The sequence below is a fragment of the Nuphar pumila genome, chromosome 4, assembly GCF_984573655.1.
Source record: "Nuphar pumila chromosome 4, dmNupPumi1.hap1.1, whole genome shotgun sequence".
Classification (NCBI taxonomy): domain Eukaryota; kingdom Viridiplantae; phylum Streptophyta; class Magnoliopsida; order Nymphaeales; family Nymphaeaceae; genus Nuphar; species Nuphar pumila.
The window spans coordinates 130851620-130868989 of record NC_143252.1 but is presented as its reverse complement, the minus strand read 5'-3'; the positions used below and the strand labels follow the sequence as shown (position 1 = coordinate 130868989).

Here is a 17370-nt window from a genome sequence, read left to right as displayed (position 1 = left end):
AAACCTAATAACCAGCTAGCTAGGTAGTATCTTGGATTTACACCAATGAACCTTTTTCTTTATGTGAGAGAAGTTGGCAGGCCATCTCCATGAGAACAGAGAAAACAGACCCTTCAAGCAGTAAAAGAAGCAACATTTTTAACTGTTTCCATGGGCTAACTAAGCCTAATGAAGTAAGACACATGGGACTCCACACCTTACACAAGAAGAAACAGAACTCTAAAAAGCAATCCATGTAGATGGGGCTAGGCTAACGATGGTAATGCAATGTTTTACTCAAAAAGGTTGCCTGCAGTCATCATGGTCATGTATTGTAGGTCAAGGGGCCCCACTTGCCTACAGACTTGATAATTTTAGATATGCCTGTCACAGGTTGCTGGTCATGACTGAGACAAAACCAGGTAATTGTTGTTGCCCAATTACATATTTGACAATGATAAATAGTGTCTTACATCTCTCTTCAGAGGCCATATTTATCATTGTGTCCTCAATCATTAGGTCTATTAGTGGAAAGCAACTTTCAGAACCACACCTAAGGATCATCGCGAGTTTACTGTTCTTTATATATATTCTAGGTGCCTGAAAACAACTACGATTGCCAAATTTTCATAAAGAAACATACCACATACCAATAGCAGTTCACGATACCCTCTACATATAAAAAGATGAAATAAAACAACTGAATAGGTATCAAGCTGATATAGAACATAGTGGACAAACATGAGGCAACTATACCATTCAGAGGCGATGGTGACATAACTTGATCAGTAGGTTATTGTTATAACTCATTGACAGTCATTACCTTTGAAATTTTGATAAAAAAACGAAGTGAAGTACAGCAAAAGAATGAAATAAATGGCAAAAGATTAAGCAAGATACAATTTTTGCTAAAACTAATAAACAAGGGTTATGTGCCCACCTGTTCCAGGTGTTATTGAAAACCTTTTCCAACTCCGGACATTGTGGAATGTCTTCATCGGGAACCCAGCGTTCAAGCTCTCTCTCAATCTCAACATAATGAAACTGAGATATCAAGGAATCTGTCATAATATCCTGCCGTTTTTCACGTGCATGTTCATTGGTAAGGCCACTGGTTGTTAATGGTACATCCTGAAAGAAGTGAAAGAGCAATGCCTAACCAATCAGCGGAGAGACTAAGAACTCTAGCTGAGTCCTGTACCTACAAATATATCATACCGTCTGCAGAAAATGCAAATATAGTCATGAAGATGCACTCTTAGATAAGACATTAAGGTAACAAAAATATTATACAGTTGAGTACCATGAATAGATTTCCCAGATCTGAAAATTCAATATACACCTGAATTGCTTTGAGACATGGAATAAAACATAACCTTGGCTACGACTTGCACAAGTTCCTTGGAAGGAATGATCAGTGTCTTCAAGGGAGCCTTTCCAACAAAATCAGAGAAAGCCTTATGGCCCTTGAAGAAGGGATCCTTAGTTAGCTGAGCCATTTTCAGAATAACGCCTGCAAAACATCAGCATGTTGTCAACTTACGATGCATGCCTAAAAACACACATTGCGGAAAAAATATGCATTCTTAAAAAAAAAGTAGAATTCTGGGTTTGGGCATGGGTCATATGACAGTACATAAGAATATCATTTGAACTGCAAATGATCTAGAGACCACATAAAAGCTGCAGCATGCCAAACTCACCAAACTCTTTTTCAGCACTTGTTGCATGAAAAATTCCAGTGAATATAGATCCATTTTTGACCTGGACTTCAACATTTTGTCCAATAAAGCTTGTCGTCAGAAATAATAGCCGATCATGTGAAGGGCTTTCATATCCTCCGTCTTTCCTTCCATTCACAATATCTGTAGCATAACCCTGTTAGAAAATTTAAAGACTTGCAACCAACTTGTCAACTTAACATAACAAATGGCATCTCCAAATCATGGGTCTCAAAAATGTGTACGATACAGAAGAGACTTTGGCAACAGTCAAGTCATCAGATGTCAGTCCTTTTTGACCTGACCTGCTGTGTGGCCCATCAGAGTCAAGCTGATCGCATAGGTGGCAAGTCTTGGTCTAGAAGTGAAAACATGTTAAGTAGTATAACACAAGGTAACACAGCTTGAACCTGTAACACCAAAACTGCTGGAACGAAACTTTGCAGACTGCAGCTTACTATCATGTCTGCTTCCTGTCTCTCTGTCCGCTCGACTGCGTCCAAATCCATTAGGAGAAGAAGGCCTTGGGTGCAGTGCCTGCTGCTGGCTCATTCTCACAGCTCAAGTTTACTGCAAAAATTTGAAGATTAAGATTGCCATAATTCCCATCTTATTACTAAGAGAATATAGGCAAACAGAAGAGTATGTGACCTCATGTCATGAGAACACAGGACTTGATTTTGAAGGAAACAGAGATGTATACAGACAAGCATAAAGTTTAAATTAAGAAACAGGTAATGCTCAATAAACTTGTTTGAGAAGTGGAGTGCTCTGCAGTAAAAGGTTTGCAGATACAGTTTTTCAGCCTGTATTCCTTATATGCTAGAAGAGAGCTTTACCAAACCAACAGTCCATGTGTGTGTGGATGTGTAAATTTGCTACAATCGTTTGTACATACAATTAGTAGAAAACACCATTTTTCTCACATTTGTTCCACTTCTTTTGTAGACCTAACCATGTAGATGTGATCTATATAGTTTCTTTAATAGAAACTAGGTTCTGGATCATCTTTTTGCAGCATGTAAGTTAGTCTTCCAAGAGCTTAAAAAATGAATGGTGCACAACATACCAAAATTTTATGACTCAAGAAATCATATTTTTACATTGAAAAAGGATTATCCAAAGTGTGATATATAACAAACAAACCATGCTGAATACATCCATGATGTTAGATTGAATCGATGCAACATGCACCTATGATTTTACTACTAGATTTTACATACAGTAGGCACTAGCAAATATAGGTGCCACGCTTGGATGACATCCAAGACCAGGTTTCTAAAACCTGGTTTAGGGTGTCAGACCTGATTTTCACTTGGAAACCAGGTTTTCAAAAACCTGATGTAAACCAACTTTGAAAAAACTGGAGGTGCCTAGTTTTTTTAAGACCTGGTTTAGAACAGGTTTTGGAAAATCAAATGGAGTGACCCAATTTATTGGGTTACCTTCCTCCATAACAACCCCATCATACCCCCACCACCAATCCCACCCGCTCCCACATTCTAACCTAATCTTGGGTCGGCCATCTCAGCCATTGACCAGCCGAAAAATGCCAAGCCCAATACTGCTTGGCGTGGGCAGTACCGTGTTGGCCAATCAATGGTTGGAAAGCTTTTTTTCAGTTTAACTTTTCTGACCCTTTGGCCATTTTTACACTACAGGCCGTCCCGAAAATGGTCGGGCTGGCATCGCCGATGACGGCAGTGTAACGACCCCAATTGACCTTCAAAAAATAGTGATTTTTTTTTTAAACATTTGTGGAAAACCTCCGCAGGACTCGGGGTACATCACAGATTTAATATAACCATACCATGCATTGAATCAAATTAGAAGTAATAAATTGAACTTCATTAATTAAATCAATGAGTCGAATGTTCAAAATATAAAAGTCGACTCTATCAAAAATAATGCGCTCTGGTCAAAACCCAAGCACCAAGTCACAAGTCTCGAGTCATACAGCCAGTCCTACGCATTACTGAGCACATGTGCTTGTAAAATAGTTTCAAAAAACGGGTATGAACCGAAGTCCTCGTATGAATTCTTCTAAAAATCAAATAGCAAAGGAAATAACATAAATTACCTTATGCATAAATTTTAGAAGAAATGACAAGAAATAACTTACCACAATTAACTTACCATTCTAGCATTCAATAAATATCATGCCAAATTAAATATACAGAAATGCATGAAACTAATGTTGAACAGTAAACTATGCATGATTCAATGCACATCATGAATAACTTATTAAGTTATTTATCATGTTCCTATTAAATGCACATAAATTTAATTTTCACTTTTCTTTAAACCCGCGGATACTCAAAACAGACACAATTCCTGAGATTTAAGTTAGATCTCAATTGTAGTTTAACACATAATTTGTATTTTAATTACTGAGTTCTACACTTGTTCCTCGACCAATATCCGGAATCAATACTATCAATCAGAACATTAGGAATCGACACCTAATGTTGGGACATCAAGAAAATCAACATTCATTGATGCCGCTTTCTTGGTATACCAATAACAACAATTGAGTTAATAACAACACTCCTAAGCAAAGTGGCTGAAAGGTCCCTAAAATCGTGGCCGAGAAGTGAACCTCACATCAGGTTCTAGGGCACAATTGCACACGAAGTTTTAGTATCCTCACGGTTCCCCATGACTACCATCTAAGATTTTCATATTGTAGAAGGGACATCAAGAAACAGTTTAATGACATTGTTTTGGTCTCTTTTACCATTTAACTCAATTTCAAGTTCTTTACACAAGAATTGTTTTGCAAATCAACATGCAATAACAATTTTGAGCCTTGGCCCTCACAATTTAACAGTGTAATTAATTTTGAAAAAATAATAATTTTCATAAATCATTTTGCAATGCATAAACAATTCAATAACACATGCGCAACACATGCTCCTGGCCTACATAGGACCGCAGTGGTTCACACATAACCACTAACATATCTCAGCAGTGGTTTACATCTGACAACCAACACATCTCAAAAGTAATTTATGCATCCTTTACAAAATTCCAGTGAACATGCAATACACTCGTTGTTTCAAAACATGTCCACAATGCACATTCAAACACAAAAAAATAAATGCAAATAAAGCCCCACGCATATGCATGCGAACAGATACTTGCAACACACATTATCATAATCAATTCTATGCATAAACATTTGAACATGCATATGATCATTTTTATGCAAATATCAAATAAATTTCAGATTTCATGCATATAAAATACACAATTGCAACATGACATTCGACCGCATGAACATGCATAACCAATCAAATATGTAATCAAATACATAAGCCTGTAGCCAACATGAATGTCAACTTATACGCAACAAACCTGTTCAGCTTTACATACCCATGAATTTTTGCAAATCTGGTCAACTTTACATATATCTTGGACTTAGCAGATATGATCAGATTCGCACACAAGCGAAACTCTGCAAGTTGGATCAGATTGCATACACACAGCCCATTAGCAAATCTAATCAGATTGCTCACACACAACCCACTAGCAAATCTAATCAGATTGCTCACACACAGCACACTAGCAAATCTGATCAGATCTGCTAAGTCCAAGATATATATAAAGTTGACCAGATTGCATACACAACCATCGACAAATCTGATCAGATTGCATATACACAATACATTGGCAAATCTGATCAGATTGCACACCCACGATAAATAGGCAAGTATGATCAGATTTGCTTATATGTTAGAATCGGCAAATCTGATCAAGCTGCTCACACATACATATCGGCATGTCTGATCAAACTGCTCATAAATAGCATATCGATAGGTCTGATCAGACTGCTCACAAATAGCATATCGACAGGTCTAATCAAACTGCTCACAAATAACATATCAGTAATCTGATCAGATTGTACATGCACAAACATTGGAAGATCTGATCAGATTGCACACACAAAACATATAGGCAAGTCTGATCAAATTACACACACGCAGCATGCAGGCAAGCATGATCAAACTGCACACACATAACATATTAGCAAATCTGATCAGACTTCTCACACATAGCATATCGGCAGGTCTGATCAGACTGCTCACACATTAAATCTGATTCAATCAATATATATCTAGGACATGAAAAAAAATCATCAATTAACATGGTCGACCAAGGCAATATATATATATATATATATATATGGCTATTAAAAAGAAAGTCAACAGCATGTAATAATCAGGTATATGAATATTAACAAAAATAAATAAAATGTTTTGTGTTGACTTTCAACAAATTATGAGCATAGTAATATGCATGTACAAAAATAAATAAAATCAATGGGTCTCAATATGTATTTGCATACATATTTTCAATCATATGAATTAGAAAAAATCGACATATATGTGAATAATGATACAAAAACCATTAATCTACCAAAATTGACAATACATATACATAAATATATGTCATTTCAAAATCATATTTCCCTTTTTCCTCAAACCTATACATGAATCAAATTTTTACCTATCCCTTCCCGTAAAAACTTAGAGAGAAACGTGTACCTTGATCGTAGCGTAGAAAAAGACCGGAGGAAGACGATGGATGTATAAAAAAAATTGGATTTTCCTCTTCCTTTCTTCCTTTCTTCCTTTCTCTTTTCTCTTTTTTTTTTCTCTCTTCTCTATTTTTCCTTCTCTCTCTCCCCACACGAGCTTGGGGTTCTCTCTAACTCTCTCCCTCTCTCTCTAGAATACAATTTTCTAGAGAGAGGAGAGACTAACCTTTTTTATATTGGTTTATCTTCTTATTTTTATTTTCTTTTTATTTTCTGAATTTAGATAAATCTAGAGGGTGACGTCCCCTCTAGAGATGGCTTTAATAAGTAGAGTTCTACTACATTATCCTCTAGATTATCCTTATAATTAATTATGTTATTTTATTTTATTATTAAATATTTTATTTAATATAATATTCGAAGAATATTCCAGAGGATGTTGCCCCCCCTCTGGAAGACTCCATAGTCCATAGAGTAGAGTTCTACCTCGAGTAGAACTCTACCTTATCCAATTTAAATTTTAAATTGATTTTAAAGTTTTAAATTGGTCATGGATGGATTTCGGATCCATATATAGATCCAAGATCCAAATCCATATGAATCATACTTGGACCAGATCTCAGTCAATATGGATCATGGACTGGGTCCAAATCCATATTAACTTGGATCAAATGGAGTGAATCCAGTTCAATCCAATCCAGGAAAAAAATAGAGGCGGGTCATTTTTGAAAAATGTGATTTTCGGGCCAACCGTAACCCGATTTCAGAAAAACAGGTCACCAACGTGCTCAAAATTACAAGGCGCATCTAACAGTATACATACCTGATTTACGCCTCCGAATTTTGCCTGAATTTAACCTAAATTTTGGTCGATTTTTGCTTAAATTTAAAGGTTAAAAATGAAAATTTTCTCAAATAATAATTGGCTCATCTTAGTCTTGTCAGTGGGCTTTGGGCCACGCCCAGACCCAGCCAAAGTCACCTATTTTTAAATATATTTTTCATGATTTTTATCAATTTCATTACATACTTAATTTAAAAATCATAATTTTTGAATTTAAAAATCATAGAAAAATACACGAAATTGCAACCAAGCGAGCCATTTTTTGACCAGCTTATGGCTGAAAAATGGCCAATTTTTTTTTTCAAAACAATGAAAATCCAACGATCTTTCGGCCAGCTATCTGCTGGAAAACGGATGGGTTGGCACCGTTCAGATTGGCAGTACCATCCCAAACAAGCCCAGCCATTTTCCAGCTAGTGGGTGGTTGAGAGATTTTCTCTTTTCTTCTTTTTAACACTATCATTTATGGCCATTTCCCAGTCACTCATTAATCGATGGGCGGCTGTGATGCACACTTGATTTATCTTGGAATTCAAAGTGGGATAAGTCTATTTGCAAAGGAGAATAATCAAGGAAATAGCATTCATTCGATTAGACCTAGAAGGAGACGGTAGTCTATACCAAGGTTGTAAGTATCATATCGTTACCTGTATCAGTCGAGCCCAAAATAAGATATGTATTGTATCGTAAAAAATCAATATTTTTTAATAAAATTTTTCAAAAGTTCCAAAAAAAATCATGAAAAACAAAAAAAATAGTAAAAATTCTAAAAAAAATCATAACACATAAAACAATGATGAATTGCACAAAATACAACCATAAAATCACATATGGAGTATTTACGTCTCTATGAGTTGCATAAGACATCATCAAATATCAACTATCTCACAAGAACAATGTAAAATATTAAATATCCTGCAATTAAGAACATGCCACAAGACTCATACTTTCATATTACATAAATAAAAATATTATGGCAAAAGTTGCACTCGATTTTCAATCGGTTTTTACTCATTACTTGAGTGTCCCATTGTCATTCTTGATCATCTAATGTCATCTTTGTTGGAGTGTGGAGCCCGATGTCTACCTTAATATAAATCCCTAATTTTCACAGATCCAACTTTGCGAAAAATTTTTATGGTAGTTTTGTAACTTTACTTATAATAGAGATTTTTTACCTTAATCCACTTCTTTGAGTGGAAAAATGGTAGAAACGCACTCTTACTCCTAAGGTGCATGGATACTCCTCTAATGGCCTCTACATAAATGAGGGAGTCGCCCCCAAGAGGTTTTTAAAACTCAAAAAAAAAATTATGATTCGGCCCAATTTAAAATGTGTTGAAGGTGTATCGTACGATACAAGGTTGTATCATACGATATGCATCATATTGATTTTCCTTATAATAATAATATGTATTGTACAATATCGTACAATACGGCACGATACATACAACCTTGGTTTATACCATTTTAGTGACAATAATAGCCATGAATTATTGTGTGTATTTAAATCATAGTCACATATATCAATGATATTTTGAAAATATCGTGTTATGTTCATCAAACGATATTATGGGTAAAATATTGTGATATTTTGAAAATATCGCCAATTTGATAATATCACGATATTATCACGAGAATATCCCGATATTATCAATTATTGCTACTATTTTTACTTATTTTCTATATTTTAAAGGTGATTTTCTTCTTTATTTTGTATTCTTACTCATGTTTTTTAGTATATATTATATTATTAACTAAACATGATATTTTCTTACTTATTTTTGTTATTATATTTTTTTATTTTTTATGTCCTGAGATTTTTTCGAGATTTATCACCAAACCTATAATATCACGAGAAATAGCCTCACTGAGATACAACTGATATCGATATTTGTGACAATTGCAGAGATATAGCCGATATCGATATTTGTGACGCTCGCCTAGATATAGCCGATAACGATATTTGTAACTATGATATAAATAAATAGATATATATATATATATATATAGATATAAGTATAAAAGACCTGGAGTAGTAGCTATGATCGACAATTATTTCCCTTAGCCTGAACTTTTCATTTTCCTTTTTTTTGAGAAAAAATTCAATAGATGTGTGTGTGTATAAGACATGGAGTAAGAGCTATAATCAACAATTATTTGCCTTAGCATGAACTTTTCATTTTCCTTTTTCTGAGAAAAAATTCAATATATATGTATATATAGGGCTAATAGAATATGTTAACTGGAAATATGTGAACTGAAGTGTGAACTAGGCATTTCTAACACTTTTTTTTGTAAATCCAACCCTATGAATGTATTTAGCATGGTCCATTTGCTAGGAATAGACTGTTGGATCATGTATTTTCGATAAAAAAATATGATTTTTGGATGCTTGAATATTTACGAAAATTTTGTGCCATTGATTTTCAAGCCTTAAAAGATCCTTCTTATGCATCATAATAGGATGATCTAAGAGTCGGTTTCTATAAAACCAAGCATCTAGATCACATTTGTATGGTGAAATAACCAAGCATCAAGATCACATTTGTATGGTGTAATTTAAGAAGAAAAAAAACAAAAACAAAACATGAAAATCTCAATTCATACTCCAGTTCAAAAGACCTATATAAGAGTTATTGTTTGCTACACTCATTGGTAAGGAACCCTCTAGTAAAAAATTGTGATATTTTTAATTTTTTATGTTTTTTGCAAATATTACCAGTGTTGTAAGTATCGTGTCGTATTGTATGTAGCGTTACTTTTGGGTTTTGTGATACGATACATGCTCATATCGCAATACGAGTGTGTATCATGCCCATATCGGGTGTATCATACAATACACCCATGTATCGGGTTGTATCGTACAATAAACCTTCGGCGCATTTTAAAAAGACTAAAAATTACCTTTTTCATTTTGGGTTTTAAATACCTTTAGAGGCTCGACTGCTTCATTTGTCTAGAGGCCATTAGAAGTGCATTTCCACCATTTTTTCACTCAAAGAAGTGGGTTAAGGTAAAAAATATGCATTTCCACAATTTTTTCACTCAAGAAAATGGGTAGGTAAAAAAACTTTATTATGAGTAAAATTACAAAGTTACTCTCAAATTTTTTTTTGCCTCGGGGGAAGTTGCCTCCTACAACCCCCCGCCAACTTACCGCAAAAATTAAAGATTTATGTCAAGGTAGAAATCAGGTTTCACACTCCAACAAATACGGCATGGCAATGAGGCACTCAAGAAACCGATTGAAAATCGAGTGCAACTATTGCCATAATATTTTTTTTTAATATAAAAGTATGAGTATTATGGTATGTTTTTAATTACATGATATTTAATATTTTGCATTGTTCTCGTGAGATAGTTGATGTTTGATGATGTCGTATGCATCTCATACATACATGTGATTTTATGGTTGTATTTTGTGCAATTCATAATTGTTTCATGTGACATGTTTTTTTTAGAATTTTTGCTAATTTTTCTGATTTTTTTATTAAAAAATTATGATAATTTATGATAAAATACGATACAATACGGTCTAAATTTGGGCCTGACTGATACGGATAACGATACAATACTTACAACCTTGAATATGACCCTTCAGATGTGATCTACATGTTTAGGTTAGTAAAAATACGTGCTTGGATCGTGTTATTCCACCATGTATGTAAGAGTTTGCAGGATTTAAAAAGTCAACGACCTACAAACTACAAAGCATAGTGGCAAATATTGGCAAGATTTATGAAAAACTCACGATAATATCACGAGAAATTGCCTGAAAGTTTAAAACGGAAATTTCTCGCGAGATTTATGAAAAAAACATAAATACCGTGATTTAAACGCAATATTTACGTTTTAAACAGCTATTTATCAAGAAAAAATCATGTATTTTTATTTTAAATAAATTTTATTAATATTGTCTTATAAAAAATATTTTAGTTTTTTAGTTTTTTTATTGTCGAGATGTTGCCAAAAAAATGCAAGATTTATGAAAAAATTTCAATTTCTCGCGAGTTTTTGAAAAACAAGATTTTGCTGATAAAAACGTGTCACTATGCTACAAAGTACCAAATTTTTAACCCTCATAAAATTTTATTTTTACGTCAAAAATAATACAATCCAAGAGTCAATTCTCAAGATCTTAACCATGCTCAACACATTAGTGAGGTTAGATTTGGTCAAAACAACCTCCCACTATGAGTTCCAACTAGGGGATTCATGACCCACAAGGGTACCAAATACTTGCCATAAATATAAATATATATATTTATATATATATATATTTATTTGTATATATATATATATATATATTTTTAAATTTTATTTTATTTTATTTTATTTTATTTTATTTTATTTTTATTTAAACTCCGCCTGTGTATAACTGTTTAGTTATACACTGCCGGTCCCAAGCCCGGATAAAGGAGGGTTGCGGTAGGCCTGTGACAGCCAGCATAAAAACTTAGTCATACCTTATGAAAATGAACCAATATGAGAATTTCGTTGGGGCGTTCCCTACTGAGCGACGCGCTGTACTCTCTAGGCTCGGAGGCAGTGATAAATGGGCAAGGGTTGCTAGGTCGTCGCCCAGAAGCGACGCGTCACACCAGCGCCCGGGTGTGGTGTCAAATAGGCAAGGGTTCCCTCACTTTGTTGGACGGGTGGGGGTAAAGAAGTTAGTCCAAGACCATAAAATTAGGTTAGCCACTTGGAACATAGGGTCTTTAACTGGTAAGTTGGTAGAGTTAGTAGATGTTATGTGTAGGAGAAAGATTGATATTTTATGTCTACAAGAGACCAAATGGGTAAGTGAGAAAGCAAAAGTGATAGAACCTTGGGGATATAAGATTTGGTATACAGGAATAAATAGGAATAGGAATGGAGTAGGGATTGTTATGAGTCGTCAGTTTATAGATAATGTAGTTGAGGTCCGTAGAAAGGGTGATAGAATTCTACTTATTAAATTAGTATTAGGTACGGATATTATTAATATTATTAGTGTTTATGCACCTCAAGTAGGTTTAGATGATTCCATTAAGCATCAATTTTGGGAAGATTTAGATGGAGTAGTACAAGGGATATCTTATGGAGAAAAGCTTTTCAACGGCGGTGACCTTAATGGACATGTAGGCATTAGTAGGGATGGATTTGAGAGTATCCATGGAGGCTATGGTATAGGAGAAAGAAATGAAAGTGGAGAAAGGATTTTAGATTTTTGTTTGTCCTATGATATGAGCTTAGCAAACACTTGGTTTAGGAAGAGTGAGTCTCACCTAGTAACATTTAAAAGTGGGGTTAATATGAGTCAGATAGATTTTTTCCTACTTAGAAAGAAAGATAGGGGTTGTTGTATCGATTGTAAGGTTATACCGAGAGAAAGTGTAGCTACACAACATAAAGTCTTAATTTTAGATCTTAGAATTAGACAATGCCGCACAAGGGATAAACATATAATGGATCCTAGAATTAAGTGGTGGGCACTGAAAGGAGCTAAACAAGGAATGTTTGTAGAGCAGGTAGTTAAGGAAGTTGATTGGTGTCTCGAGGAGGATTCAGAATCAATGTGGAATAAGATAGCGGGTGGCATGAGAAAAGTGGCTAAGGAGGTATTGGGTGAGTCTAAAGGCGGTGCACCACTAGGTAAGGACACATCATGGTGGAACGAGGATGTCAAATTAGCTATTAAGGTTAAAAGAGAGTGTTATAGAAATCTAAGAGTCGTGATAATGAGAATTTGGAGAAGTATATGATAGCAAAGAAGGAAGCTAAAAAAGTAGTTCGAATCGCGAGGGCTAAGGTATATAAGGAGGTTTATGACAAGTTGGATACCAAAGAAGGCGAGAAGGATATTTATAGGCTTGCAAAGATGAGAGATAGGAAATCGAGGGATTTGGGTATGGTTAGATGTATCAAAGATGAAACACAAAGGGTTTTAGTCAAAGATGAGGAGATTAAGGAGAGATGGAAAGATTATTTTGATAAGCTATTTAATGATAGTCATGCTCAAGATCTTGGAGACTTCTCCATTCCTTTTCATGAGATAAATCGTGACTTCATGCGCAAGATTCAAAAAAAAGAAATTGCAGAGGCTTTGAAGAAAATGAAATCAAGAAGGGCAGTTGGCCCAGATGGTATACCTATCGAGGCTTGGAAATGCTTGGGAGAGAAAGGTTTAGAATGGTTGACAAATCTTTTTAACTTGATTTGGCGAACAAATAAGATGCCTAATGAGTGGAGGAAGAGTACTTTGGTGCCTTTATATAAGAATAAGGGTGATATACAAGATTGCACAAACTATCGTGGTATAAAACTCATGAGTCATACTATGAAACTTTGGGAGAGGGTGATTGAGTCTAGGTTGAGGAAGGTTGTCATGATATCGGAGAATCAATTTGGTTTTATGCCTGGAAGATCAACTATGGAAGCTATACATCTTCTTAGACAACTTATTGAAAGATATAGAGAGAGGAACAAAGATTTGCATATGGTTTTTATTTATTTAGAGAAGGCATACGATAGAGTACCTAGGGACGTTCTCTGGTGGACAATGATGAAGAAAGGTGTTTCTCTCAAGTACATTAGTATAATTAAAGATATGTATGAAGGAGTAGTAACCAATGTCCGCACTTGTGGAGGGGTGACAACCAATTTTTCGATAACGGTTGGGTTACATCAAGGATCTGCTTTAAGCCCTTTCCTATTTGCGATAGTGATGGATGAGCTTACGAGATCAATTCAAGAAAATGTACCGTGGTGTATGTTGTTTGCTGATGATATTGTTTTGATTGATGAGTCTAGAGCTTGGGTTAATGCTAAGTTAGAATTATGGAGGCAGACATTGGAAGCTAGAGGTTTTAAGTTGAGTAAGAGTAAGACTGAATATATGGAATGTCGGTTTAGTAAGCAACGAAGTAGTGATGGGAGTGTAGTGAAGCTTGGTGAGCAAGAAATACCGGTGAATGATTATTTCAAATATTTGGGATCCATCATTCAAAAGTATGGAGAAATTGATGGAGATGTAAATCATAGGATAAAGGTTGGGTGGATGAAATGGAAAAGTGCAACTGGAGTGTTGTGCGATCGTAGAATGCCATTGCGGTTGAAGGGAAAGTTTTGTAGGACGACTATTAGGTCCGCTTTACTATATGGTACGGAATGTTGGGCTGCCAAGAGACATCATATTCAAAAAATGAATGTAGCTGAGATGCGGATGCTTAGATGGATGTGTGGAAATACAATAAAAGATAAGATTCGGAACGAGGAGATACGTAAGAAGGTAGGTGTTGCACCCATTGAAAATAAGATGCGAGAGAATCGTTTACGGTGGTTTGGACATATTCGGCGAAGGCCTAATGATGCTCCAGTTAGAAGGTTGGAGAAATGGGAAAATATATTAGTTAAAAGAGGTCGGGGTAGGCCTAGGAAGACTTGGATGGAGATGATAGGAAAGGATATGAATGCTTTGAACCTCACCGAGGACATGGCATTGGATAGAAATGATTGGAGGAAAAGGATTCATGTGGAAGACCCAAAATGAATTTCTTTTTTGGTTCATATCGCTGACCCCAATTGTTTTGGGATGAAGGCGTAGTTGTTGTTGTTGTTGTTGTTATTTTTTTATTTAAGATCTAGAGTAGGAGCTATGATCAGAAATTATTTTCCTTAGCCTGGAATTTTCTTTTTCCTTTTTTTCCCTGAGAGAAAATTCAGCCTTTCTTAACAGGTACAAATGCAGTCTTAATGGGCTGAGAAAACAATTATTTAAAATGCTGGAGTTTAACATATTAAGAATCAATAAGCCCCTTTTGCTTAGTTTTCTATTGCTAAAGGAAAAGGAAAAAAAATCAAATAAAAAGAGAAAAGCAGGCTAGGGATAACAGAGTCACAAGAAGCGATGGAAACAGTCACACACAAAGACTAGTATTGCAGAAAGAGGTCAACACCCACTCGACCAATTTCTGGCCACTCATGGTCAGCTGGTGAACAAAATATAAGTCCAGGTGCATGGAAAATGACATTCTGACAGAAGATTGGATCTCTTGGTTGTGGGGCAAGCCATCAGTCCAGGTGCATGGAGAATGGCATTTTGACAGCACATCAGGTCTGTTGGTTATGGTGTTGGACATTTCTACTATATTCTCAGAAATAATGGTGAATTGGTCATCGAGTTAAATCGCATTTTAGGCAAATGAACTAAGCACATTGACTGTGTATTACCATTTTGTTCAAGAAGATGTTAACATGAAGAGATGCATGGAGAATTCAGTTGAAGGTTTCCATTTGACTTGAGCATCTCTCTCCCTCTTTAGATATCCCTGTTTATTTTGCATTTTGGTCATTCTCTTACCAGATTGCCCCAGATCAATGTCTTGCTGGTGATAAATAAAGGAGCCTGGTGGATAGACCACTAAGCTCCATAAAATATATCAAGGACTCCAATGATTTTGTATGAATAGCAAAATTTTCTCCACATAATGAAGCTAAAAACAGAAAAATAAATTTACATATGATGAACTTAGTGGCATCAAAATCCCTTCTACAAAAGGCAACTGGAGCCAGAAGAATCACAATACTCAGCCAATACAAGCTTGTGCAGCATAATAACATTTTTTTCTTTATCTATCTTGTTTAGTCGTAACACCTTGTCAAGTTTGTTTCTACATTTAATGAAAGTTCACTTTCCCTCAAAAAATAGAAATTATTGCTTAGAATTTCACAAGATTATGATACCTCTTGATTGTCCGACTGGCCAAATAACCAATGACACCACACACCCTGACACAAACTTGCAAGCATGAATCATGTATCCAATTTATTTCTTGACTTTTCTCAGAGCTCTTGCACCGTCGAGTCACACCTATTTTTACATATTTTCTGGTCACTAGTAATGGTTTGAGGTCATATGTCCAATTCGTCACTTTAGCTTTAGCGCACATATAGTGACATACTTTAGGATGTGGGGTACATCTGCAGAAATTTATCTTCCAGGAGAATTCCTATATCTTTGGTATAAGCTAAATAAGCAGGCTGCATTTAGCGGTAGAATGGTATGTTGCAGAAGCGTTCTGTTACCTTTAGACAACCTAGTGCTTCCATCATCAGTATGTTCTCATCCAATAACACATACAACCATGCCCAAAAGCAACATTATTTGATTCATGGAACAGAATTTTCTAGTGTATGGATACAATTCATTATGACGTGTATTAAGACGATACCTCCTTTGCGGTCATACATAACTTAAAAGGAAATATATTTGCCATGGGAGTTTGGAGTCTGACTGCATTAACCTTGTTCTAGATTGGTGAAAGCCGACATATCCCACATTCAATATGGAGGAGTTAATCTGACCAAATCCCTTGGGAACCTCAATCCTTGCATTCTGAAAAAGATCAAAATTTACTCAGCTCCCATACTATCTTATTTTAAAATTTGTGTCTCATGCTCTGAACTCTGCACCAATCGTTCAGTTTACACCTAGAATCACATTAAGTTTATTCACCTAAGATTATTTTAGCATGCGCCTAGCATTGTAAAGGTCCTAATTAATAAAGATCAGCTGGATCAATCTAGTTCTAGCTTTATTTCGTAGAAGTTCTGCCATTGCTCCCCCTAGGCACAAGATTTACACCAATGGAGCGGGCACGAACCAACGGGCTGACGACATGTTTAGCTAAGAGGGAAGGCATTGTTGTTGGACCCAAGTCCAGTGGAATCGAACGCAGTTGCGGTCACTACTTAACTTTCTACATAAAACCCAAAGCAATCGAAGAAGTGCTCATGCTTCGGAGTTGTGCGCTCCGTCACATTCATATAAATGTGTGAATCGCATCTTGTCTCGACAACGAGGAAAAAGAGGACAGCAAGGAACGGGTTAATTGGCATGTTTGAGTGTCCGCAGATATGAACCCAAACATGCAAGTGGGCATGCGGCTGCAACACCTATACGAAACCAACCATACCAATTCCCTTCGTCCAATACATCTTCCATTGAAGCAGCCATGGAAGATCACCCCAAATTGGGAGATTTTCTTCTGTTTTTTCTTTCTATTCCTGGAATTCTCTTCTTGGAAGGGGCGATCTCCTTTTCCCAACCATCCAAACAATTTTAGAGAGAGACAGAGAAAGAGGGGTACCTCTGGCCGCCGCCACCCGCCGGAACCTTGTTGTTGCAGAGAGCGTACTTGCGGATGGAGGGAGATGATGGGAGAGGGTTTAGTCTCTCTCTCTCTCTAGGTGACGGTGGAGGGGATTCAGTTCAACATCTGGTTGTGTTAGGGATCAAATCA

At 35.8% G+C, this 17370-nt stretch overlaps 1 protein-coding gene across 1 annotated transcript in view; it reads right to left on the bottom strand.

The window, feature by feature from the left end:
• Window positions 1-17370, bottom strand: part of LOC149841068 (polyadenylate-binding protein-interacting protein 4-like) — a 25969-nt gene extending 8599 nt beyond the window's left edge. Inside the window, exons 1-5 of the mRNA XM_090003570.1 lie at window positions 17218-17370; window positions 2111-2270; window positions 1683-1844; window positions 1356-1492; window positions 920-1110 (exon numbers count right to left, since the gene is read on the bottom strand). Coding sequence (XP_089859696.1) covers window positions 920-1110; window positions 1356-1492; window positions 1683-1844; window positions 2111-2252 — 632 coding nt within the window. The 5' untranslated portion in view covers window positions 2253-2270; window positions 17218-17370. The remainder of the gene's footprint in view (window positions 1-919; window positions 1111-1355; window positions 1493-1682; window positions 1845-2110; window positions 2271-17217) is intronic.